The 27,234-nt window shown below is 40.1% G+C and overlaps 1 protein-coding gene across 12 annotated transcripts in view; it reads right to left on the bottom strand.

Moving 5' to 3' along the window:
- Nucleotides 1-27,234, bottom strand: part of LOC103482353 (uncharacterized) — a 100,630-nt gene that overhangs the window by 41,087 nt on the left and 32,309 nt on the right. For 8 of the 12 annotated variants that reach the window (XM_017301851.2, XM_081601303.1, XM_017301846.2 and 5 more), the window contains 3 exons: nt 9,876-9,962; nt 7,576-7,764; nt 1,616-3,067 (listed from right to left, as the gene is read on the bottom strand). In XM_017301851.2, coding sequence (XP_017157340.1) covers nt 1,616-3,067; nt 7,576-7,764; nt 9,876-9,962 — 1,728 coding nt within the window. Of the gene's footprint in view, nt 1-1,615; nt 3,068-7,575; nt 7,765-9,875; nt 9,963-12,801; nt 13,043-27,234 lie in introns of those variants that run through there. The other 4 variants (XM_081601304.1, XM_017301848.2, XM_017301852.2 and 1 more) reach the window with 2 other exon arrangements.

Below are 27,234 nucleotides of genomic sequence, written 5' to 3'. Positions count from 1 at the left end.
GATCGATCATGTAGGACTGCATAGAGAATGTTCTTTGATACATCTCAAAAATAAAGAACCTCTAAGCAATGCTCAGGTATTATGACGGACCTGATGATACACATCAACGTGATTATGAGATACACAAAAAGAAAATCATGTTTTGTGCATCCAAAACTCCCAAACATATTCATACCCCATAACATTGTCCATTTTAGTGAAGAAAATGATACACTGGACTGCCAGATTTTGTGGGGGTTAAAGTTCTATGCTGTGCCCGAATACCTAATATCTGCAAATACCTCTCTCGAAAAAGTATTAGAACTGCCTATTTTAATCATTCAAACAAAAAATGCGCTAATATGCATAGTGGAACCTGTTTTAGAACTATGAAGAAGCTAACATTTACAGACAAACTTATCTTTGTTCTTGAGGCACAACCAATAGGAGCTAAGGAAAATGAATGGTGCTCATGGATTGGCTGCTTCGCAAATGCCAGCATGTGAAGTACATTTGCACATATTAAAAGTATTTCAGCTTCCCAAGCCACATCTTCTTCCAATATTTCTAATATGTTCCACAAAAAATGTCCATGAATAAGTAATTTGTCTAAGAGTGCCTCATCCTCGAATAGCTTGGGTGACTCAGTTGTGTACTGTGAGTGCTAGAACGTGTGCGTAGACAGTACAGAATTTTAGTAAAATTCCCTAATTTTACTAAAATAATAAAGATCGCTGACTGAAAAGCTGCAATTGGTGCACCCCTAAAATCAACAATTGAACCATAAGAAGGTGAGAATTGGCTTTATATTGACCCTTTTGATGAACATTATGTAAATTAACAAGATTTAACAAGGATAGTGTTGATTAAGGACAAAAAAATACAGAATAAAGGCAAACAAAGGCAATAGAAGAAGTCAAATAGGACTTACCTATAGTAGAGAGGCGGCCAGATCAAGAGTTGTGACATGGGGAAAAACAAAAACAAAAAAAAGGCAATTAGAATTTTTAATTGTATTTTCTAACAAAACAATTTTTTTCCAAGTTTGGTTCAGGTAAAGATGGAAAGATACAGATGGGTACAGCAGACAGGAATACCAGAATTAATTGAACAAAGAAGACAGACAACATTTAACTCCTGGATGGAAAGTAAGGGGGAACATAATTATTGTGTTAGCACACACCTCGACTGGAGAAGGAAAAAAAACAAAGATTCAGAGTTGGTGCCGATATCTACTGATGTGTCTAAAGAGAGAGATTCTGTGATTGGTTAGAGGCTGTACACCCATCAACAGGAAAAGAGTTAATTATGGGAGAATCCTGATGGTGCATCTTTGGAAACAAAGGTTAGCATCAAGGCAACTCAGAGTCTCAATTGGTCAACAGTTGAGTTAGTCACCAAAAAAACAGTCCAAACCAGACATGCTAGTGAAGGTTTTTAGAGGTGATCATATAAGGAACGGCACAAGCGGCTGCAATTCTTATAATAATCCCCTGATTAGTAAAAGACACACAAGCAATCAATACAGCCCAATACCGGAACTATTCAAGCTGGTTGGAAGCGCCATGCATAGCAACCATTCGCTTCTATCTTTAAGTTGCCTTCGGTACCTCTACTAGGGCTGACTACAACCAACCTTCCACGATGGGGACAACTGGAGGGACCACAGCTGTGTCTTCCACTGGATCAGCAAAGCTGGGAAAGAAAGGCTTTGCAGCAGGATTGAGGCCGGATCCTGGAACTCCAGTGGGACCCACTGAAGGAGGAGATGAGGGTGAAGCGACAGGGGATGCCTGTGGGGAGAGCTTTGCCTCTGGGGAGGTGGGACTCCTGACAGATGAGGTCGAAGAGGAAGGAGGGGACTTTCTGGATTGCTTCTGGCCAGATTTCCCATCTTTGTGCTTGGACTGGAATTCTTGGGCAGTGGTTTTGGGTGAGCGGAGAGGTGCTGGACTTGGTGTGTTGAAGGACAGGCCCAGGGGTAAAGGAGGGCTTGCAGCGCTCGTGTCACTGAAGTCAAATAAATCGCTGTTGCTGCTCAGTTGGGAGTTGTTTAGCATCCATGAAGCATCAGAGGGTGATAGAGGTGGGGCTGAAGCCAACACATCACCTTTAGGTGAAACTGCCTGGCTTGTTTGTGAAGCAGAGCTGAAAGCTGAAGTGTCTCCATCTGAAACAGCTCGCATGGAAGACTCTTGAAAGGAACTTGAGATGTCAAACATCCCTCTGTCTATTAAGTCAGCTACAGCTCCTGTGTTCTCTGAAGAGAAAGGAGGACAAATGTTTTGATTGCTTTGACCTAAACCGGCATTTTCGGTGTCCATCAGGACATCCACCGCCTCGGGGAAGGAGCCGGGGATTGTTTTGTTGGTGGAAGACGGCATGGTGAATGGAGTTGCTGTAGCATTCAGCTCACTGTTGAGGGCTAGAGGACTGATGGCTGCAGCCGTTGGAGAGAACAAATCCTGAGGCAAAGTTGAAGGGTCTTCCTCTGGGTAAAACTCTTTCTTCCAGGTGTGTTGGCTAGTGTCCATGTCTGCAAAAGAGCTCTCCATTGTTTCATTCACTGAACTCCCAAGATCCACCAATGCTTCCACTTTCATTTCTGAGGCAGTCACTGAAGAGGGAACAAATGGCTCTGCTGTTACTGCCCATTCCTCTGGAAGCTTCTTCCTGTTTTTACTCTTCTTGCCACGGCCTCCGCTCTTCCCAAGTTGCTCTTCCCAGCCGCATTCTCCTCTGTCCCTTCTTGGGCCAATCCTGTGATAAAACTCCTCAGTCGGAGGAGTGTTTTCTCCCGCTTCCTGCATCTCTGGCTGACCCCTGCTCTCAACGTGTTCGTAGGATCCCTCGTCTTTTTGTCGCCTTTTCTTCTTCTTCTTCTGTTTTCTGTCAGATCCGTCCGTGTCCCTTTCATCGCCCCCAGCGTAGGCGGTGCTCTCACGGCCGGGCCAGCTTTCGGGCGTATTTTCTGGTTTGGCTGCAAGCTGATCGACTTGGTCAGAAAACTTCACAGAAACGCTGGGAGCGAAAGATGGATCTGTTGATGGGGAGCCAATCTGGTCTTGCCAAGAGTCGTCTAAGGAACCTTGTTGTGGGTGAAGAGGGGAAAGTTTAAGGTTGGGGATATGGTTATGGATATTGACAACAGCACTGGTTCCCTAGGTCTAACTTGAAAAACATAAGCAGACAATTCAGAACATATCACAGCAAGACAGAAAAGGACAATGGTAAGCAATGTCAGCAATTAATATTTAAAGAAGCAAACTTTCTCAGAATAAATATAATAGCCATTTCTATTTAAAAAAGATGTTTAGGGAGGTGAAACATTGAACTAAGCAGCAAAAAATCCTCAGACTGGGTTTCTTTGGATTGTCGTGTCCTGATGATTGAGAATCTACACCAGTGTGTAACAGATTGGTGCAATCTAGGGCATCAAAGAAAGATTCATTATTATTACCACAGCTCATAGGATTGTACATGCTTTTGTGTAACATCATGCTGAAAATGGAAACACTTATTTTTGTTAATGTTCAAATAGACCAATTCAATTATTACTCTTAGTTGCGAGGGTTGAATTTCTCTATTTGAGTTTGAGTGCAAAAGTGAATGATGCAAAATTAGTGAGGATCTGTGAAAAGTATTTTCCCAAATTACAAATAATAATTAGCTGTAAGTCCAGTTTAAAGATTGTCTTTCTGGGTATTTCCCCCATTTGGATCCTGATGTTAAAATTTATATTAACAAATCAACAGAAAGTCTCACTAATGTCTGACTTGGAAAACACATTTTCAGCTTTATTTTATTACATCAATTTCACAAATACTTACATCCTTATCAGTTCAGATGTACTTTTAGGACTAGTCTGAAAATGTTTCTTTTTGTTTAACCTCATAGCTAAAGTAGCTATGGTCAGAGGCCTCACTATGCTACTTTCTCCTACTACAGTCCAGTATTGCATTATATCTTATATTGCTAAGCAACTTAATGTCTTCCTACTACAGTTAATACTCTTGACCGTTTCTCACAATTTAACCTCTGTCTTCTAGAGATACTCATTGACTGAGCGTTTACCACTGCTAATTGTGATTTTTTTTTCTGTTAGAGGGGAGTTTTTTTCTCCCCATTGTCAATATGTCATTCTGGGTGAAGGAGTGCTGGAAGTCAGTGACTTGATACTATCTACTACAAAAGTCTTTCTGACCAATTTGAAAAATGAACTGAACTTGATGCATTGTTCTATCTGTTTGGAATGTATGCATTTGACTTGAAATGTGTCTGCATTACTGGAATAAACAGACCATGTTCCTGTGAAGTATGATGATGTAAATGATGTTGCAAATAGGTGATATATAAATAAACTGAATTGGAATGCTGCAACCGTGCCACAGAAAGAAGGTCATTCCAGGCGACTCTACTTAAACTACATAGCTTTTTTAAGATAATGGCATAATTATGATGGATGACAGTAAAAAATATCTCCTTAAAAGTTACAAGGTAAGAAAGGCAGCAAGACGAAATGGTAAATGAGCAGCAACACAACCGAAGAAGAAATTGCTCACTGAAGCGGGTTTGCTCTTCCTACTTTGGCCCAGTTTCTCTCGGATCTCTCTTTCTACCCACACAAGGATGGGGAAGAAGAGTTAAAGTAGAGCAGATGTCAGGGTCCACACCGCACAGTGGCTCTTTAGAGGGCCATATTTCATGCTAACAAGGCAATGACAGAACTGTGCTCTCTATAGTGTGCGTGCTAAAGTTGGAGGAGGCAGAAGAAGCACATCAGTCAAATGGACCAGACTCGGGTTCGAGTCTGGTCGAACCCGACCAGACTCGAACCCGAGTCTGGTCGGGTTCGATGCTGACTGGAGATGCTGACTCCAGTCAGCATCTTATGAACACTAACTTACTGCATGTGTACCGCTAAACCCAACTGACTGACTGGGGTCAAAGGTAAAGGCTAGGTTAGGTGAGTTAGGCCTCCTGATGTGTGTTCAGTGGAGTGTGAGCCATGCTAGTTATAGAGCAGTCAGCAGCAGTCAAAGCAGGAAGTGTGTTTCACCTGATGTTACTCACATCTACAGCTGGGAGCCTTCCTGTTTGTGCCTTAGAGTATAAACTCCCTCTCCTCTAACCTTAACTCTGTTCAAACCAGCATTCAAAATATGAATAAGAACTTTCAGTCACATTATAACCACAAACCTTTGTGTATTTTGATTGGGACTTTAATGTGATAAACCAATACAATTATAGTGCCCAATTGTGAATTGTGAAACATATTCTATCAACCGGTCAGAAGCAGAGAAGATGATGGTGAGTTCTGGAAAACCCGGATGGACTTTGTCCTATAAAATTCCAGTGAAATACATTGAGGTTTGAGGCTGCAAAATGTTTGAGGTGTGTGAATTAAACACCGACTCAGCACTTCAGTTTTCAACTCAAAGCTTCTAGATGATTGTACAACTACAATCACCCTATTGAAGCTTTTTGTGGTATTAAAAAGCCTCCCTTGGATTCAGTTTGGTACCTGCTTTCTAAAAGTGTTTTGGAAAGATTGAGTTTTGTAAAAAATAAAAATAAAAAAAAAAGTAAAAAAACAGAACAGCAGATCCCCTGGTGTTGACAAGGTTAGAGGCCACAGCCACTCGTCAATCACTAAAGTCTCTGAATACTTGAGATCCCTCTAAAAACATTAATATCTGCCTATTTTAATAGATGATACACCAAATATATCTCAATATACTTTAGTGGAAACCGACTTAACACTACTCCAGAAGCCAACATCTCCAGTCTTCCTTATTTAAACTCTTGAGGTAGAGCCAATCAGCTCTGAGGAAAATCAACGATGCGCCTGGATTTTGTTGCTTTACAGAAACAAGCAAATAGCGTGACAAGTAGCATTGTGCTAAGACATTTTAGCTTCTCAAGCTGCAATTTCTGTCAAATATTTTAGATATCCTTTACCAGCAAATCCATGAATGGTTGGGTTTTTCTGTGGATAGTTTGGAATTCCATGTGAAAACTGTGGATAAGTTCTTATAATATTTCTTGAGCATCAGGAGTTTTAGCATCAACTCATTTGACTGGGTTTTTCCTGAAGAAGTGATGTTCCTTTCTCAGTGGAGTTTGGACAAAAAGTTTTCATCCAAACATTTTCAGGCCGGAGTTGGACGTGTGAGTGAGTGGATGTAGAGAGGACAGTGAAGCGTGATCTGCCGACACTCACAGCTCAGTGACAGGAAGTCAGCACATGCAGACAGTATGTGACTGGAAGCCAGCGCATGACAGCACTCACATTACATGTCAGCATCAGATGAGCATTGACCTTCATCCCATCAGAGTGGGAGGATGTGAGACAGGAAGTAGAGGACGGACAGACAGCTGACTGTTACGGCTGTGAGGAGGGGCGACCGCGTACAGTCTGAGCTGATTTCACGTTCCTGCCGACTCAGCACATAAAATAACATGGTCCTAAACATTAAAAGCTGTACCATGTTTATGTAATTAGAATTTAGCTGCTCATTTATGATCTTTGCTAACAGTAATGAGAATCGCTCACTTGAAGCATTCGTCTTTCAGTAAAACCAGTGTTGTGACTAATCCAGCCGGTTTGAGCTCAGCATTGTTACTCCATCATTTGAAAAAAAAGAAAGTTTTTTTGAGATTTTGACAGACGGGTAACACACGCCAATAAAGCTGAGAATTAAATGAACCCAGTATCCAAGTATATGGTAAGTATTATTACCATATATTTACTATCTAGCTGAAAAAAGGCTTAAATACAGAAATAATTCGCTACGGAAGCAATTGAATGCCAGAGTTAGGAAATAAATTTAGTAGAAGATAAAATATTTCTTATGTCGTTCTGACGAAATAAAAACATGTTACTCTGTCCTCTGTCACTTAAATAAGAGCATATTGTAGTTTTAATCAGATATTAATCTCACTAAACCTTTCTTGTTTTCTTTATTGCTCCTGTAGTTTCTCCTGCCTCTTGAGTTAAACGTTTCCACAGGATACAAAAAACTAAATAGCTCCTTGATTCCAATGCTTGCAGAATAATCTTAATGATCTAAATTACTTTATCAGTCTCTAAACCTGTTGTGTGGAAATTCTTTAATACATTCAGTTAATATGAAACTCGGCGAAACAGAATCAACGATTAAACCTTCAACAAAGATGTTGAGTATTATTCACCTAAAAGTTTACAAAACAGCCAAGTACATTAGTGCTTTAGAATTTATCAGGAAAACAATTATTTAGAGGAAGCTCGGTGTGCTAAACATTTTCAAAGTTAGCAAAAATGCTACATGAAAAATTAGCTCTGCTAATAGCACATTAGTGGACTAACAGAAGTGTTCCCATCACTGCATCTACTGTTATTAGATAACGTATGTAAAAAAGCCTCAACTAGAACTAGAAATGCTAAATACGCCAAACTCAGATTGGATGGTGAGTGTCGATAAATATTAGTTTTCAAGCACAAGCACTTTAAATTTGATTTAGGTCTTGACGCTTTCATCTAAACGTCTCCACTTCAGTTGGTTTCATGTGAAGACTCTCAGTGCTCAGAGTGTGAATGACATCTTTAAGTTTTACCTGCTGAAACATCCAGGGGGCTGCCAGGGGCCTGGGATTCTGGCAGCATGGCGCTGTGATCTTTTGGGACTTCTGATCCAGCTTGGGGAGTAGGATACTGCGACTCTGATATACTAGAGGGCTTCTGTGGTTGCAGAGGTGCGGCTCCCACCTCCACATTCATTCCGATCCCTCCTGGCTGAGAGAAGCCTAAAAAAAACCCATTAAAACAGAGTGATGGTGTTAATGTTAAGACTTTTTTTCTGCATGGAGATAGATAAGTATTAACAGTGAATCACTCTGTCGTTCCTAATGTGTGATCAGAATTGATGCTCATCTCATTTATTGAAATACATCTGTTACTTTTTAAGAGCATAGTGGGTGGCAGTATTTCCTGCTTTTAAAGATGAATTTCTGATTTTGCTTTTATTTCACACTTAAATGTTTTAGATAAGGGCAGAGCAAAACAAACACTGGATGATTTTCAGATGTTTGCGGAAGTAAATAAGATCAGTTTATCATGCAATTATCAGCTGATCGCCCATAATTAAGGAAATCTGGGCCGATCTACTGAGGCACCACCAGTTTAGATGATTAAATACAATTAAATTGGAACAAAAGAATCTGAGATGTGAGGAAAAAAAGTCAGTCTGTCAACATGAAAAACGCTAAAAGATGTCCAAAAAGATTTTGTTTAGCTTGTCACAGGCTAAAAAGAATTCAGGAGCAGACGAGAAGTCATGAACTCTAAAACCCATCTCACTTTTGCCAAAAAGTGATCATGAATACTCCAAGACATTCTTGAACAGATGAGATGACAGTGGAACTTTGTGGAAGGGGTCAGTCCTGTCATAGCTGACCTACCGATACCAGCAACAAAGGATTTCATGGTATTGACAGTCAAACATGGTGGTGGTAGTATAGTGGTAAGGATCTTAAAGTGCTTTGCTACATCTACATCTGGAAAAATCTTTAAAGGAGCAAAATAGACCTGCAGAACATATTGAATTGTGATCATCAAAATATTTATGTGTGCAAACTTGCATCTACCCTCATATGGTTTGGCAACAGAAATGAGACGGTGGCAAAAAAGAACATCATCCAACAAACTGGTGGTAAGTCTGGTCCTAAAGGGCTCAACAAACCAGAGGCGAGGTTGCTTCTTCTACATTTAAAGATTTCTGAGCGCAAATCAAAAATGAGCCTGACAGAGAAGAGCCGCGTCAACATCCATGATGGAGTGAGACACAAAACAGCTCGTTAGCTAGCAAGGGTATATTAGCACTTGAGTCATAGAACGTAATTAAGATCTCTGAATGAGACTCAAATTTTTGCTTTACAGAAAAGTGCTACAAGAGACAAAAACCTATACGAGAATAGATTAAATAATCCCTTCATGGTAAAATTTAAGACATGGCTTTAATTTGAACAACATGGATTTAAGATATTTTTAAGCATGTGCAGCCATCCTGATATAAATAATGTGGACGAACTGTCCTTAAGACACATAACTGAAGTATAAATTTAGTGACTTAATGACACAGAGAGCTGTGAAGCCAAAATGGTAAAGATGGCAAAGCTCTAGCAAAAAGTGTGTTAATCACAGTCGATATCCTCATAGCAATGAACTCTTTCCTGCTGTTGTGCAGGTCTAGCATGCTGTGTAAAAGTGAGCATGTGTGTCCAAGGTTACGGCAGTGATTCCGACATGTCTCATTAAAGACGCCGCTCAGTGTGTGTGCGTGTGAGTGTGTGTGTGAATGCGTCCATCTCTGTGCAGAACCACAGTTTGGCAGTTTTGCTTCTGCATGCGCCTAACAAGCTAACTTTTCATCCAAGCGGCTTTACAGCCACAACACTGAACTCAAACACTGCTAAAGAGTAGAAAAGCCATTAGCAGAGAGATGTCGGTGTTGCATTTGGCATAATCTATGTGTTTGTTTGTTTATTTACTAACATGTGGCCTTCAGTTACATTCGTGTTAGTTTCTTCTGATTTTGATATGGTTTTTCTTTTCCAAAATGTGGAATGCTAAGAGAAACTGCAAAACACTAAAAACGGACTTGAAAGATAGTTTCCAATGCCTTCTGGAGAGATGTGGCCAAAGTGCAGCTATTTGGATATAGCCAAACAAAACAAGGATTTTAAATGCAACAAAGTAAATCATGATGCCCAATGTGTTGCAATATGTCAAAAAGTCAAATGTTTAACTCTAACACAGGTAAAATATCAGACAGGACTACAGCAAGTTCAGATTGAACTGAATTACAGCTAGTGTCATTAGTCTAGTGTGTCAGCTTGAAGAATGTTTGGGGGTATACCTGGGAAAGGACCCAGCATGCCAGAATCCATCATTTGGACAGAGCTGGAGTGAGAGGCCAGGGAATCAGAATGAGCTGCCATGGAGGCTGGCAAGACGGAGAGACGGAACAAGGAGGCGCTGTTAGACATGTGGACGTTAATAATTTAGTACACCAAAGGAATCGCAGACAACAAATCAAGCAGGAGACAAATTGTTAAAGGCAAAGGTTATTTTCAGTTCTTTATTATGGAACATTCTTGAGCATTTTTGTAGCAGACATCCTAACAATTCACATGTTGATTGATTTAAAATAAGAAGTTTTCAGCTTTGTGGTTCTGAAGTTTGAGTGATAATCTGAACGGCCCAAAAGGTAAACCATGCTAGTAGCAGCATATGTTGACGGTAGAATTACTCATCACCAAAGACTCAAAATGATTTGGTTTTTAAATGTTAGTAGAATGGTTAAAAATGAACTCAGGAAATCATAAAAAAGTACAACAGGGAACTGTATTTAGTGTAGATTTACATCTGATGTTTTTGTAAGCAGCCGCTTCAAAAAGTGGCGATGAAGAAAAAGATGTAAGTTTGCAGACTGCAGGGTTCTTATTGATCTGCTTCATAGTTTTTGAATTTTCAATCACTATCTGTCATCAACACTGAAAGAGAAAATGTTCATAACTTGTTGGAAAAGCTCAAAAACACACTGTTTACAGACACCAAAGCTAACCGTGCTAACAGTGCTAATTGCTAAAACTAGAAGTTTGCTTCCATTTACAGTGGTACTACCTTACAATGAACCTCTCCTCCTTTAAGATGTAAACGTTTAAATACAATCATAAAAAAGTTTGATTTTTAACAGAAATTAAGACAAAGTTTTGAATGCAGTCACTTGTACTTCTACAGAAATTATAATCTAATTGGTTGCTCAACTTCTTTCTGCCATTTGTTGGTATTAAATACTTTTCAAACTCATTTTGCAGTTTTATTTTATAAAATACCGTTTCACTTTAAAAACAGTATTTCTAAATCCTGCAAGGAAAAAAATACTTTACAGCAGCATTAACACTGACCGACAATCAAACTCAATTCAAACTCAAAAGTACTTTATTAATCCCAAAGAGAAATTAGATAAATTAAGTCAGCAAAGTGAGGAACGTTGAAAAACACCAAACTAGCCAAATGATATACACCAACAGAAGATTAAGATTTAAAATTATTTTTAATTAAACCCTTGTTTATAAGTGCTGAGCAGTTTTCTGCATGTGCCCGGTGGTTTTCTCACCATTTAACTTTGGTGAGCTCCAATAGGTCCTTTGGGGTTGGAAGGCCTCCTTGCCATCACCCTGATCTTTAGCTCCCTCTACAGATTATCTTTCAGATTCAAACTGGGCCACTCTAAAACATTAACACTCTACCTGTCCCAAACAAAAAGTTGCCACCTCGATTTAACAAAGCACACAGGTACAAGACTCACTGATGGGAGATTGTCTTTCAGCTAGCAACAAGTTACCATACTCCAGATGATGCAGTTAGTAGCTTCTTATTTCTTGTATCTAAGTTCCAAAAGTATTCATAGCCTTGGCAGGTCTAGATTTAAAGTCATTTTAATTACCAACGTGTTTCATGTAAGTGAAACTGGGAGTAGTACACTCCCTAGCCCAAAAACAAGCGGTCCACTCGACCGTCTCAGCATCCATGCTGAAAACCAAATCCTGTGATCGTATGAAAGATGTTTGTAGAGAAAATATCAAAGAAGAAACATAAACTAATTTAATGAGTTTGAGAACTAACCAACACATTATTAAAAACTGGAATGGGAAGCGGGGAACCGTCGTCTTTAAGGAAGAAATGTGGTCAGAAAAAAAATTCTGAACAATCGTAATACAGCCACTGAAACTCTTGGTAAATCCCATCAAAGAAAAACATGAAGGCAACACAATTTACAAGTCAGCATAAATACTGGCCTCTGTAGGCAGAAGGTCATGTGATCTGATGATCCCTCTTCCAGAGATTTATTGGGCTCATGGTGACGCAGTGGATCACGGAGCATGAGACACATGGATTGGCCTCCACAAAATTCAGACCGTTGAGAATCTTCAGGATTTGCTGGAGAAGGCATCAGCAGTGGTCACACTCTCCCATAATCAACATGTCAAGAAACATCAATGCAAAACTGGATGGAAATAAATATTGTAACACTATAGAAGCTCATCAAAAACAATATGAATGTGTGCCATCCCCAAAGCTAGAGACGACCCAATGGACCTCTTGTATTTGGGCTAGGGAGAGTGCTACTCCCAGTTTCAATTAAAAGAAACATGCTGGTAATTAAAATGACTTTAAATCTAAACTTGTGAAGGATCTTAAATATATCTACAGAAGTTAGAGCAAAAGGTAGTTCCAGTTGTTTACAGGCTCTAGTACAAGGTCTGAACCACAGGAACTCTTGTGTCTGGCAAAACTGCAAAACAGGGGAAACTTTTTCAGAATCTCTGTTACTTCTATTGAAACAACCAAGGAAATCAATCAACCACAGGTCACAGCATTCCAACACGAACCCCGTATTTTTTATGTTCTTTAGTTTCCGATTCTTATAACTGAGTATTCCTGACATTCCCTCCTGGAAGGTCTGAACCTGAGGCCTGCTGCGGGTCAGGCGAACGCGAGCGCACCGCTTCCTGCGGCTCCAGGAGCCGAACAACCCGTCCCCAGAGGTCACCTCACAAGCTGCAGCTTCCGCAACATTTACCAAACAACCATGATCACTCTCCATCCCTGATCACGTCCTGCCATGCAACTCAGACTCAACGACACATTACTATGCACAAACACCCAACCTCATTTTCTTCCAAAAAAAAAAAAAAAAACAACAACAAAAAAACAATTGAAACATAAAAACTTGTCCAGGATCTATCGCTCCAACAGACGTGCACCTGTGCGCTCACCTGTCCGGTCTCCTCATGAAGCAGACATGCGAGTCCCAGACAAGCCACCATCCAGCTGCAGAGCGCTGCTCACAGCCTCAGTCTCTGGCTGTCTGCACTGCAGCCTCAGCTGGCTTTGAGCTACTAACACTGTGAACCCTCACACACACACGCACACACACATCGGCATGGCATCACAGTTGGGGAGTCTGGCTTTGGATTGGTGACGTTTCACTGTCTGGTTCAGGTTCCGGGCCCCCCGGCAGCCACCCAGCCCCTCCTCTTGCCCCCCGTCTGCCGCTGTCGCCACCCTTCAGTTCCTGTCCGAGAGGTCAGGCCTAAACTGATGGGGCCGCGGTCAAGATCAGGAGTTGGAGTGAGAGACAAACGCACGGCTGGACGTGGGGAGGGAAAGACAGCAGGACATTACTTGTCTTTGATCAGGAGTGACAACCAGGAGAACCTGATGAAGGGAAAGGAGGACGGATAGAAAATAGGAGGGAGGTGAAGTCGAGGAGAGAAGACGCAGAGGGAGGCACCGATGGCAACCCCCACCTCCCCCCACCTCCCCTCCCTCTAGCAGCGTACACACAGGGTGACAGTGAGGCGAACAGACAGGATGCTACCCACAGTCACAAAAGCTTCCATGTATGCACCACGCAGGGGCCTCGGTACGGTCCGCTGGCGGTCTCGATAGAATGCACAAACCCGTCTATCAGAAGAACCCCGGACCGATTCCAGAACGAATCCCACGGTCAGATTTTCTGGGTCTCCAACGTCACAAAATCGGGATTCCGAAGGTCAAATGCGAAAGGACAGGCGACGCACAGCGAAGAGGTGGAACCCAAACAAACAAACTTGCTCTTTGTTGAAAATCGGTGAAGCTCAAAAGGTTACAGGAAAACAGGCGGAAGTATCTCCCCCTTCCTCCTCCTTTGGCCCCCTGCTGAGCAGAGGCGCTGTCCAAGGTGCTGAGATCAGGCTGAGCAGCTTCACTGAGGGCGTTCAGGGGCACTGGCACGAAAAACAGCTAACACGGCCTGGCTGTTTGCATGTTTACCCCAAACTGAACCCTGTGGGCTGTCTCAGATCGAGTCCCAAAGACAAATGTCTTTTTAGCAGCTGAGGCGAGAGAGAAAAACTCAATGACCTCTGAGCTGGTAACACGAAACATCAGTTTGGCAAAAGAATAAGTGAAAGGAGACGGGTCAGAACTGATGTCCTTTACCAGCCTTTCTACCCCAGCCACAAAATCCAACACTGGAAAACCTTCCGAGTTTAGTTGTCAATAACTTCCTGTTTAGTCACCATGACATCAATTTGATGGCATCTAAGCTAGTCTTCATACAGATGGTCTGGATCCTCAGTTACAGAGAAACAATTTCTTGCTGGAGGCATGGCTTTTGAAGTTTGAAATGATTGGATCTGATTTTAACCAATCGCTAATATTTAGCCATGAAGTACATGATGAAACATACTGTAAATTGCATGCGCTGTAAACTACCATCCCCCACTGTGAAGAGAGAAGCGCCAAGCCGAACGCCATCTTTGCCAGCAATAAAATGTCTTAAAGATTCCCTTTGTTCAAACTTTACCTGCTGCCTGCACTGCCATTGCCAGACTACAAGTCAAAAGGCAGACTACAATTCTAAAATACTACTCCCAATTCTGTTTGCTGATTGACCTGGTTGAAATTCTACTGGAGAAATCGAACTCAATGGGAGAAAGCCAAAACGGAGCACAGAAGGGAGATGAGAATTGAGCAAAACTACACAGTTTTGATCTTTGTGTGGTCATTTAGCGTGATGACCACGCTAAATCCAGGTGGATTTGGTGTGAAATGAAGGATAAATGTGGGGAAAATAATCTATTTCCACTGATATGAAAATAGGTATGGGAGGGTCAGTGATGCTGGGGGCATAGCATCATGAACCCTTTGAAATAGGTACAGGTCAGATCTACACTCTCCCATTTTGCATCTTCGGTCAAGTATAATCAAGTTTATTTGTGCAGCACATTTCAGCAACAAAGCAGTTCAAAGTGCTTTACATTATGAAAACACAAAAACAGGAAGTCATAAAAAGAACAGTCACCAATTGAGAAACCAAAAAACATTACATTTTGTTGAGTGCCATCATCCATGTTCCAGGGAAAATGGGTTGAAAGCAGCTCTAAACAGGTGGGTGGCTTTTTAGCCTTCCACTTGCAATGTTGATCATTACGTTTTCTTTTTTTAAAGTACTGCAGGATGTTTCGTACAGACCGTGTCAGTTCATGGGGATGTTTTGTGTACACTTTGAATAAGAGTGGATATTTATAATCTACTCATGGTGTACTGTAAAAGAAAATTATTAGTCATTTTGACTAAATTAGAGGTCAAAATCTTTGACGTTTCAATGAGTCAAGCAGGCCAAACGGGGATCAAAACGATGAAGGAAATAACTGAATAACTGAAACGTCATGGTGTAAGTACGCAGGCCTGTGTAAAGGCACAAAATGGAGGGGACGTATTGGCAATACACACACTTATCCTCCACTGAGCCAAAACAGTCTAAAGATGCGTCATGTCTGATGTGACAATGTGAGCTCAGTAAAAACCACAGAATGGAATTTCACCGGCGGTCTTCTTGAAGCCCTGGCAGATTTTCCGCCGTCCTGCCCTGGAGGGGAGATTTCCTGGCAGAGCTGCGCTGGGGTTAATGTACCAGCGGTGAACACATGGCTGTGTGTGTTTCCCTGGATAACGACGTATGAACCGATGTGAACAGGTGTGTCGGTGCACAACAGGAGACTCATTACGCCCCAGCTGTATGACCTTTCATAACACGCTCACTTCCAGACAGTTACACCTGCAACGTGGAGGAGCTGATAATTGTCTTTGGGGTTAAATTTAGTTTGTCTCTCCCTATCAGTGTATGGGCTATTGTGCATAAACACTGAAGAAACTGACTAGTCACTTTTAGTTATGAACTCCACTAAACATCCTCCATGGTAGAGTGATGAGAAGATGTTGTGTTTAGGAGAAAAACCAACGCTGCACATCACCCTGAACACACCGTCACATAACTGAAGCTAAACATTGACAGCAGAGCAATCTGGAATTGGGTTAAGGTTTACCTTCTAGCTGGACAACAGCGCTAAACATATAGATAGCAAGGATGAATAAAACTGGTCTAGTTAAAGTCCAGGCCTGAATCAAACCTCATAGCTCTGTAAATACTCCATAGGTGCTTTTCATAATCTCTTTATTTAGTATTTTTTATTCCCTAGGTGTGCCACACAGCACTTCCTGTGACTGCAGTTAAAAGCAGTTCTAAAACTGAATCCAAAGCCACGTCACACTTATGATATTTTAATCTGTAAAAACAAGGGAGGCACAGGTAAATCGGTCCCAATTTCCTTCACTTTGGGACATTGCATGCATGTCACCCCACTCTTGCCAACTTAAGAGACTTTTTCAAACATAAATAATGGTTTCGACCAAAATCATAATCGGCAGGTCAGGCTTTTTAAATATTGGTGATTGGGCAAAAAACTGCAATTATTGCGCCTGTGGTAAAAACTACTGTTTTCATTCTCTTGTAGAATTATGCAGAGGTTGATGCTGGTTTGCAACGTGAAACCATGTTAAGTTTAAGCGGGGTGAACAGTTTTTCAAAGCTCTGATGTTTTAAGTTACTACAGTTCAGAAATCATGTTGTAAAGAGAAGAAAGACTCAAAACTAGATTTGTTAAAAGACATGTGTGGTTCATGGTGGTGGTTGCTGCTCCCTCACTATGTACGTAAACATTTGTCTTTATTGTGAGTTTCTTTCACATTTTTGTTCTGAGGTAGAGCATATTAAAGTGCCTCTTTGCCCCTTCGTTTCTCCTGGTTACATCAGAAGCTGTTGCTTAGCAATCATACGCAAGTGATAAATGAACATAGGAACATGTTTGTGGATCAAACATGCAGAGCTAATTGGGAACAACAAGCTGCCCTCACCAGCTAAGAGTGATGTCTGCCACAAGCAGAGATAAATGCTGTCCTGTGATTATGGTGAACTACATTTCTAAATTATGTAAGAGCTGACCTCAGAGGGCTGCAAACGCATGGCAGGGAGATTTGGACAGCTACCAATTTTACATATAAGCTTACTCATCCATGGGGGAACATGAGGACATCCACTAAGAAGCACTTCATCAGTGCTCCATTGACAAATCAGAACACACAATAACGTGGGCTCACATTTAAAGAAGAAACTAAGGCAGAAATCAGGCTGAGAAATTCAAGTGAAGAACCCAAACAGGTTCCTTTAGCCCAGCTTCTACACAGATATGTTTAAAAAATGGCTCCTGAAAGCCAGTGATGGCTGTTCTGAAGACAGCAAGCAGATTGATGAGGCCAGCTGCCAGTCGCACATAGTTACAGTCAAACTCCTGCCACGCTAAATCTGACTCACACCATGATCACATCTGGTATTACAGCAAGCTGGAGTTACAGCTGTTCTGAGAAAGTCAAACACTGTTAGCAACAAACGGCGCGCAGGTTACCCAGAAGTGTGTTTACAAGGGGTCTGACAGTTAAACTGGACATATTTAAAGATTAAACCCTAAATCAACTTTTTTTGACAGATAATTTGTTTAAATTGTTCTTTAAGGACAAACATTTTAAAATGCTTCTCTGACTATTTAAAATCTGTCATATTTGGCCTAAAACGGTCTCAGTGCTGCCCTCCTTGGGTTGAATGTGGCTACCGAAGTCAAATTCTCCTATTGGCTCCAGCAGTACAGCTCTGTTGATGACTATAGAAGCATTACAAATGTACGCTAAACTTTGTCAATATTCTGCTAGTGTCGAAAATACACAATTTTGCATTTGCACTGTACTCATTAAATAAGAAACGCAATTAAAGTAAGAGAATAAGTTTGTACGAACAATAGGTCATAAAAAACATGCCATGATCCATAAACTACTTCCTGTTGTCTCCTTTGTGGTTTGCACCAGCAGGAAAATCTGGTTGTTGATTATGTGACTCATGAAAAAATGATTCTACTGCAGTTTTGCAAAATAATCACATTTTAATAGAGCTAAAATAAAACACTTCATTCTAGTAGCACCCAAATGGTTTATCAAAAAAATGTGTTTGTTTTTGTTTTTTTGCCGTGTTTCCATTAAGAAAATTTATTTTCAAAATGTCAAATTGCACAATTATATGGTCAATGACTATTTTTTATTGAAAATACAGCTGATGTTATACAGCCCAATATCACAAAAAGGTTACTAAATTTATCAAGTAATTTTTTGAAAAAAATATTACAAAAGAAAATTATAGATGTTGATTTCCTTTTGGGATTAAGAGTAATAATTTTTGAATGGAAATTAATAAATCCACACCAAATCAACATGTTCTATATTGTGTAGCCCTCTGGCTATTACATTAGTTAAATGGATATTGGACCCATAATCTAGATTGGAAGTAAATTGAACATTGATCAACATATTTGATGGTGACTTTTGGCAAAATGTAATGTTTCTTACTCGTCTCACAACTGGCGATTGTATGAAGTTTATGTGATGCAAAACACTTTAAACATGACAACTTTTACTAACAAGGAGACATTTAAAGGTGCTGATGAGGCTATTATTCTAACTGCTGAATGACAGATAAACAAAACTGTGTAATTTATATAAAAGAACCTCAATAAACCAACAGGTTCCAATAGATAACGACAATTAGTCAAGTATTCCAGAAAGATATAGGACAGAATGAATAAGTTAGCACCAAGATGAACTAAGGGGCGATAGCGCAGTTGTTCTGCTGTGGCTGCAGCCCGCGGGTCAGTCTCCGTCCTCCAGCCGACCCGGCCTCAGCCTCAGCCTCAGCCTGCTCCTCTGCTCTACTCGCCTTGTTGCAAACCGTGCCAGCTGGGTCAGGATACAACAGGGCCAGCGGCAAAGAAAAGCAACGCACTGGTTGTTAGCTGCAAAGCCACGGTAGCCAAGCAGCAGAACCCAAGCAGCCGTGTCAGCAGTTCTGATTGGGTTGGATAGGGATGTGAGTTCCTTTCATTTGGCTCTGATTTATGCAGGAGATCTTCAACTTGGCTTAGATCAACCGTTTAAATTCTGCAGTGTTTCTGGAAAACTATTAATGCAGATTTAAAGGCGCATAAAAGTATGGCGGGGCTGTAAATTCATTTTATCAATTAATCAATTAGTCTATGTTGAAGAAACAAACACAAACTGAGCTGGTTATTTCTCATTAAAACAAAACAGATTTGTTTTCTTTAAATCTTAGACATTCTGGTAAAATTATGTCTTTATTCTGCCAATATTATGACCAAATTCTTGTAATTAAACAAAAGCATTCTCATGGTTTTGGCACTAATACTATGTTGTCCAACTCATAAAAAGGATGATTGAAATACAAGCAACGTTTGTAATTTATTTTTTAGAAAAGAGTCCGAAAACAAAAAATCTATTCAAATCTGATCTGCTTCCAGATTTTATTTTTGAAGTCGTATCGCTCTTGACAATCAACGAGCAGACATGTCCATTTAAAAGTCCAACTGGAGCCATCCCATCAGCTTCCAGTTCATGGAAACTTAATACCAAAACTGTCTCCAACCCACCGTGCCAGACTCAACATGGCAACCATTTCCTTTTCTTTAGTTCCAGAACTGTGTAATCTGGGATTAGCTGGCAGGATGGGCAGGAGTCCTGCAGACTGTCCTCAAGCTGATTCTTATGAGTTCCTGTTGCTCTGCAGCAGCAGGAACACCGACTCTGTCTGGGATTCAATGGCGCTGCTGCGCTACGGCGACGGTTCACAGAGAGGACAGAGCGGCTTTTCCAAACGTCAACAGTCCCATGTTGATTCAGCACAGCATTAATCATGAAAACAGATGAGTCATGTTTGCAGATCTGCTGCGATGAGTCCTAAATTTTGGAAGAGTCTTCTCTACATTTTTATAATCATTCAAATTGCATTTATATATAACAAACAGATATTATTCCAATATCTTTTGAGTAATATTTTTAGGAAGGCTCAAAACAAAAAAACACATTAGGCTTAAATTTAGTTATAACCAAATGTTTTTATAGTAACTAATGTGTTTTGTAAACTTTGTGGTACTTCAGTCTTGTTAAACTGAGTGTGGAATGATCAGATGCTTATTAATTTATTGGAAAAAGCTTTAATAGCTCTAAATGAGTGACAACAAAAGTCCATTTTCAAAGTTATCATTATTGCTTATTTATGTATTTTTTTAACAAGAAAGATATTCTAGCTTTTTACATTTATTTTTAATCATAGTCACCATTGTACTAGCCAGCTGTACATTGTTCAGTACAACAACAATAAAAAGAGCTATTTGTTTATTGTTTATTTGAATATGAAGTTAACAGTAGACATATGCTGCCTCTAAATCAGTGGGTTTCAATTATTTTCTGTCATGTTGTTGCTGGAGAAAATAGTTTATTTTTCACCCTCCCCCGGTATTTAAAAACTATTCAGAATCTGATCATTTGTCTGTGCAAACTACTGGCAAAAGCATTTTAATCTGTTTGGGTTATCAGAACAGATGAATCAAATAAGCTGCAGCAACTAAAATGTTATGTTTTTATAGCTCATTTTATTGTTTTAAGTATTAAAACGGTAAAAGAAAAAGAACAGTTTCTTCTACAGGGCTGAGTAGTCAGCCTGTTGATTACTGCCACCTAGTGACTGGAGGCTTGTTAGTCACTGAAGCATGAATAATTACAATAAAACTAAAGCCCTCCTGTCTAACATAAACTATGACCTTGGAGGTTCTTCATAAACTGATTATTTCTATTGTTGCAAATGTTTCAGTTTGTGACAATTAAAGAAAAATAGCATTTACTCTTTTCCCTGGTGTACCAAATGATGACCCAGAAACTGAGGTATATACCAAGCTAGGTATATTTGTATATATATATATATATATATATATATATATATAGACATTATTGCATTGAGAGTTGTTGTGATGTTACAGGCTATTTGAGCAACATGATAGGTCTCAGAAATATATATATATATATATATATATATATATATATATATATATATATATATATGGATGGCGCTGGAGCGTCGGGCCCATACCCGGCCGCCGCCGGCAACAAGAGCCGCGAGGGCTAGGCCGCGGTGAGTAGGAGGGCCGCCGCGGTGAGCACGGAAGCCTGGGGCGCGAGCCCGGGTGGAGCCGCCGCGGGTGCAGATCTTGGTGGTAGTAGCAAATATTCAAACGAGAGCTTTGAAGGCCGAAGTGGAGAAGGGTTCCATGTGAACAGCAGTTGAACATGGGTCAGTCGGTCCTAAGGGATGGGCGAACGCCGTTCGGAAGCGCAGGGCGATGGCCTCTGTCGCCCCCAGCCGATCGAAAGGCCCCCGGCCTTTCGATCGATATATATATATATATATATATATATATATATATTTCTGAGACCTATCATGTTGCTCAAATAGCCTGTAACATCACAACAACTCTTAATGCAATAGTGTCATATCCTTGCACTTCAGATAAATCAATTAGCAATGCTAATGAGCAGATAAAAAAGCAAGTACCCTTTTAAGTCCTGAACTAGACTAATATGAAGTTGAAGAGAAGGAAGGTGCGTTTTAATGTGTCAGCGTCGGCGCATTAAGTCTGTGTCTTCCTGCGAGAAGCAGGTGGTTGATAAGAGCTGCAGGCATCGTGCGCTGACACAGATCCAGCTGTGGAACCCTTCCTCTCTCCATCTTGGCTTTCATTCCTTGAATGCAAACCTATTTTGTCAGTGTGTCCTGCACACCTCCCCGTTGTAGCCTGGAAACAAGCTTTGGTCTGTCACAGAAGAAGAAGCAGAGAAAGCAGAAGCAGCCGCTCTGTCCTCCTTTTGAACTCAACGTCTTCATTATGTTTTCTACTTCGGTCCAACTGAGTCCTGCCTAAGGATTTTTGACCACACGTTCATTTTACTTTACATTTCCAACTGTCATGCTTCAACTACATACTTAGTGTAATTAATTAGCTCTGCTTAGCAGATTTAAGGGGGTCTACTTTAAGACACTGTTTGTCAAATCAACAGATGGAGTTCTGCAGTGCAGTAAGGACAACAGGAATCACCTGAGCTGATTCCTCTAAAAACATTGAGCTGATCTAAATTGGGGTCTACTTGTTTAATGTAAAGCGGACAGAAAGAATACACTTCTGAGTTTAGAGTCATGGTGGGGGAGAGGGAGGTTCTTTCTATCAAAGCTAAACACACGTCTTCAAATGTAAAACGCTCAGATGAAAAGCTCTCCGTCTTCAGTGAGAGAGGAATTAGGTTTATTTTCTCGCTCATGGATTAAAGCTGCATCATGAATATTAAAGGGGATTTATCCTACATTCCTCTTAAACTAAGTACAACTGTGTGACAGCAGGAGTCTATCAAGCTACCCAACATGGCTTGGCTAAAAGTTTCTGAGTTACAGCGTGAAAATCATATAAAATAAAATTAAAAAGTCCCTTGAGCATGCCTTTTCACTCAGTTAGGTTGCCGATATATCCCCAAGAAAGGCTAGGAAGTCTTTAAGCTGTTTGCCAACAACCATTAACCATGACCAAAAGGTTAAGGAGGTGTGTCCCTGTAGAGGTTGATTCGGGTTACGGATGAGGCCCGAGTACTGGGTTTTACCCCCTGTTCATGTCAGAATTTAGTTCAATGAATGTCTCAAGGCAGGAAGAACACAGCCCACAACCTTTAAGGTTTCCGTGAGTGTCATATCTTTCATTTTACCTTTTCCAGAGACCGCTCACTCTGGTATATGTGAACATGGCTTTGGTTGATGAAAGACTTTGATGCTTTCCTTAGAGAAAGCTACAGTAGATCCCTAACCTCCATCTTTGACAGGCCATCTCCATTTCCTTCATCACTACACAATGAACTATCAGCACAGCCTTCCTCTTTTCCTGTTCTAAGGCAGCTCCATATTCTACAGCCTCATCCGATATCTGTTGAAGCCATCTCAGCCTTGCCTCCCTAACTTTGCCTAGCATATGGTCAACACTCATCTTGGTCAATCCCGGTCTATCTCTGAACACCTTCTGTTCTGCTACCTCCATTTCCAACTTTTGCCTTCTTGTTGGTTCCATGAACCATGCATTGAAGTTGGTCTCATTACCACCTTGTAAACTTTACCTTTCGTTCTTGCTGTTCATCCACTCTCACATTAACTGTCCATTGCTACGGACAGTGAACCCCCAAGTATTTAAGATCATTCACTTTCAGTACAGTTTACCCTCAACATTAATGGGTATTAGGAACTACAGCCACTCGCGAAGACTCCCTATAAAAATGATTATAACTGCCTATTGTATTAGTTCCAACACAATATATCTTGATATGCATTACTACACACAGTGGAAACCACTGTGACACTACAGCAGAATTCAACATCCACAGTCTTCCGTATCTCCACTCCTGGGTTACAGTCAATCAGGATGAAGGAAAATGAATGACACTCCTAGACTGGCTGCTTTGTTAACAGCAGTTAATAGCTTCTCAGGTAGCATCGCACCAAGGTATGTCGCAAATAGGTGAACTTTCCGAGAATAGCATTCCAGTTCCTCTCTCTTAAGTATCTGCAAACACTATAGTCTACTGAATGTACATCGCCACTGCAAAGCCATGAATTATCTAATCTTGAACCAATTTTATTTACTTATGTATTTAGTTATTTTGCACTTGAGTCTTGTTATCAGTCTCAACCTTTTTGCTACCAGTTTCCCTGAAATAAAAAGCAAAATTGGTGTCTAAATCTTACTTATATTGGTTTGCTCTATATCTTTTTGGCTTAACACAATCTTTTTTGTAATTATTGTAAGAGCCAACCAAATGAAAATCAGTTGTAACATTTTGCTTTGAACAATGCCTTGCAATCGATTGCTGATACCTGCTCAACTTAGCTTCAAAAAGCTAGCTACAGGCTTTAACTGTAGCTTTAGATACATGCTTAATTCATAAAAAAAAAATGCTAAGAGCATTTTTTAGAAAAGCCATAAGACCTGATCAATAATTCAAAGAAATCTATTCCAGCAGAACATCTCCATTAGATCAACAATACATAGAACTTAACACAGAGGATCGATGAAAAGGGCTCATGTTCCTCCAGTAATGCATGTCTCTACTGTCCGTCAGCACACACAACATCCATTACACAGTGATGCTAAAGATGGTACTCTCTTCAAGGTTAGGCTCTCCTGGTTGTGATGCTGTTGCAGTATATCTGGTAGTGGTGTACTCTAAGTCTAATACTATCCTCTGTGTTGGCAGTAAAAACTGCCAACACAGAGGAGACGCCCACGTTCTTCTGCCTCTCCTCCTTTTCATCCTTCACTCACAGAACAAGTGCTGCAGCCTAAGCAGAGCAGAGTGCCTTACAGAGACGCTCACAGGCAGAAATATCCATGCTGACACAGAGGTTTTTACAGGTCACCTTGGTAACCAAAGGTCACCACACACTGAATGCAATACCGTCACATATATATCGACCAGGGGGTAAATTGCACAACTGTGCAGTATCAATACATGAAAAATAATTATTAAATCTGCTTACAAGCATAAAGATGATAGAAGGTTATAGGAGATGCGTCTTCTTAAGTCTATTCTCTAAATCAACTAATATTGCGAATCCAACTGCTTGAACTTTTAACTGAACTCTTTGTTGATGGACACAACCACTGATGCCAGAACACTGGTCTGAAATGAAAGACCCTAAACACTTTCCTTAATTTAGATTAAAAAAACAACAACATGAAAACAATAACATATATATTTTTACATTTTCAAGAACATAGCAGGTGCTGTAGCTCCTTTTCATAGCATGAAGCAAATCCTAGTTTGAAAAATCTGTTTACATCCCCAACCTACTCAACAGATGTGACTAACAGGTGTTAGTTTGCTGGTTCTATGAAACCTCGAGGCTTCCTTCAACAGTCTCTGTAAAAATGATCGTCACAACACAAAAACTAGTGACAACAGATTTAATGCATCTCTTCGTTCACAAATCAGGCAAAAACATAAGGTTGTGTGGGAAGAACCCTGGCCTCGACAACAGAGGGTTGGGAAGCAGCCCAGACATGGGCAGGGATGTGTTTAGTCACAAAGGAAGAACTTCAATGTTTACTTCCTGACGCACGGAGGCTCTGAAGCCTAAAGTCTCACTGAAACTAATCATGGCATTCAGTTTTATTAAACATAAAAGCATTTACTTTTATCACACGGACAGCATCTATGGAACTCTAAACTTGCCAATCTCTTAGGGTTTTATGAATCTCCGCCCATTTTTTCTATTAATCAGTAAATGAAATGTCAGAGCTTTGTTTTGATAGCCTGACAGTATGAGCCTGAGACAATGTGAGAAACTCAGCTTCCCTGTATTTAGCAGCTGCCAGCAAAAAATGTGTAGGTGCAATTTAGAGGTGTACACACTTCTCCTTTATTATGAGCCCTAATCAAGCTATGAATGTAGTGTGTCCAGCTTTGCATGAGAAAGCAAAACATTTCTGGATTGAACACAAATTTTAACTCTTGACACTAGCAAAAAAACACAATTACTCTAAAAAGGTTTAATCATTTACTTTAATATGTGCCTTATTTGAATTTTATATATGTCATTCCTAATTTGGATGTACTTCTTTATTATGTACTGGCTATAAAAAAATGTATTTTCTCCTCTTCACTCTAAATGGGTAAAAAAATTATTTTGGAAGAACAGAACCAACATAACTGGGTTTTCCTATTTTATTTCTCAATCTTCATGCTTCACAAAGTGAAAAATATTATTCTGTCTGATGTCACACCTCAGATTAGCCATCTTGTTTTCTTACAAAGCAAGACACATCAACAAGCATACGTTAAAAAAAAATCTATTGAAATGCAAAAAGTTATTCGGTGACAAGAAAAGACAGGAGTCAATGAAAGAATAAATGCAGTTCATACAGGAGGCTTAGTACAGTTCAGTTAGAAGAAATAGAAACCAAAAGTCCAAAAGGTGTGGGTTATGTCTCCATTTATTAGCAGAAGGTGCAGGCCGAGAACACAGACAGGCACGTCTATAAAAAGGGTCGGTTTGATAATTTGGAACATAAAAACACTCTGGAAATAAACTTTTAAAGCACACATACAAACTTATACCACTTGCATACCAGATTATCAATATTGTGCAAATGTGACACATGTGGCAGTAGCATCATGTTAGCATGGCCAGTAGCTAAAGTTGCAGGGAAATGGAAAACCGTGTGGAAAAATCTACTTCCTAAACATGGGGAGCGCACCAGAATCATTGTCTTCCCACATACAGAAGTTCTTCTAAATTTGATGCACTGCAATGATGTTCGAATTGATTAAAGCAAAGTAAAAAAATATATAAAATTCATAACTGACACAAAACCAAAGTGCTTCTTTAGTTCTGTGTTTGTATCTTACCGTGATCTCTGCAAACATATCATTGAATTTAAGCGCATTAGCAGTCATTTCCTGATCATGTAACACCACAGGAATATCAGAGATGTGCGTACACTGAAAATGGAGGGGAAATATCAAGTTTCTGCTTAGCTAGCTATTAAAGTAAATAAAGGTGTAATGGTAATAAAACAACATAGTATAATTCATAAAATTGTCACAAAAAGGGCTAACCAGTTCCTATCAGCATGTTATATTGTCTGGTAAAGGCTTCTTGAGTGAGTATTATGTGAGAATGATGCTACCAGCTAACTGCTTAACAAGCTAAAGTTAGCATATGCTTCAGTGCTAACTATTGGGCCACTGTAATGCATTTTAGGACTTTTCCACAAGTGCCTAGCGACGCGGCTCAACTTAGCTCAACATTTTAGTTTTAGTTCAGGTGGTTTGTTGAACATTCTGTTGAGTCTGCCATTTTCCTTAAAAACTCCAGACATGCTCGTTCACTGTTATTTTTGACTCATAACAGCGACTGCTGTGTTGTAAAGGACTCCACATTGCAAGCCTCAATTAGCCTAGTGAGCCCTAGTGAAGTATGTTCTAAACAGGGCCGGTACCACGAAATCGTAGTGAAAAACCCTTACAAGCACATAGAACCGAGTCGAGCCATGTTAGTTGTAGGCGCTAGTGTAAAAGAGCCATAAAATACTGAAAACCTTTGTTATGTTTGTGAAAACTAAGAAACGAGAACTTGTCAGTGTTTTTTTTTTTTTTCGTTTTAAAATAATACAAGCATAGAAACTAGGGCAAGCCAACCCTTGGATTATTCTACACTAAACACAGAATTTAGTGTAAGGGAGGTAATTTCTGAAAGATTTACCCTACTTGTAAAAATAAAAACTGGTATCTGTAGTTTTCCAAAAAATCATGTTAAAATTTCATGTTGCATCACTCTTGTGAACCTGATACCATGTATTGTCCTGTTTTATGAGACAAACGTATCGTTCTACCTCAAGAAG

Source organism: Poecilia reticulata, chromosome 20 (genome assembly GCF_904066995.2).
Source record: "Poecilia reticulata chromosome 20, P_reticulata-male-v2, whole genome shotgun sequence".
Taxonomy (NCBI): domain Eukaryota; kingdom Metazoa; phylum Chordata; class Actinopteri; order Cyprinodontiformes; family Poeciliidae; genus Poecilia; species Poecilia reticulata.
The sequence above is the reverse complement of the archived record's forward strand: the minus strand, read 5'-3'. Positions and strand labels throughout refer to the sequence as shown.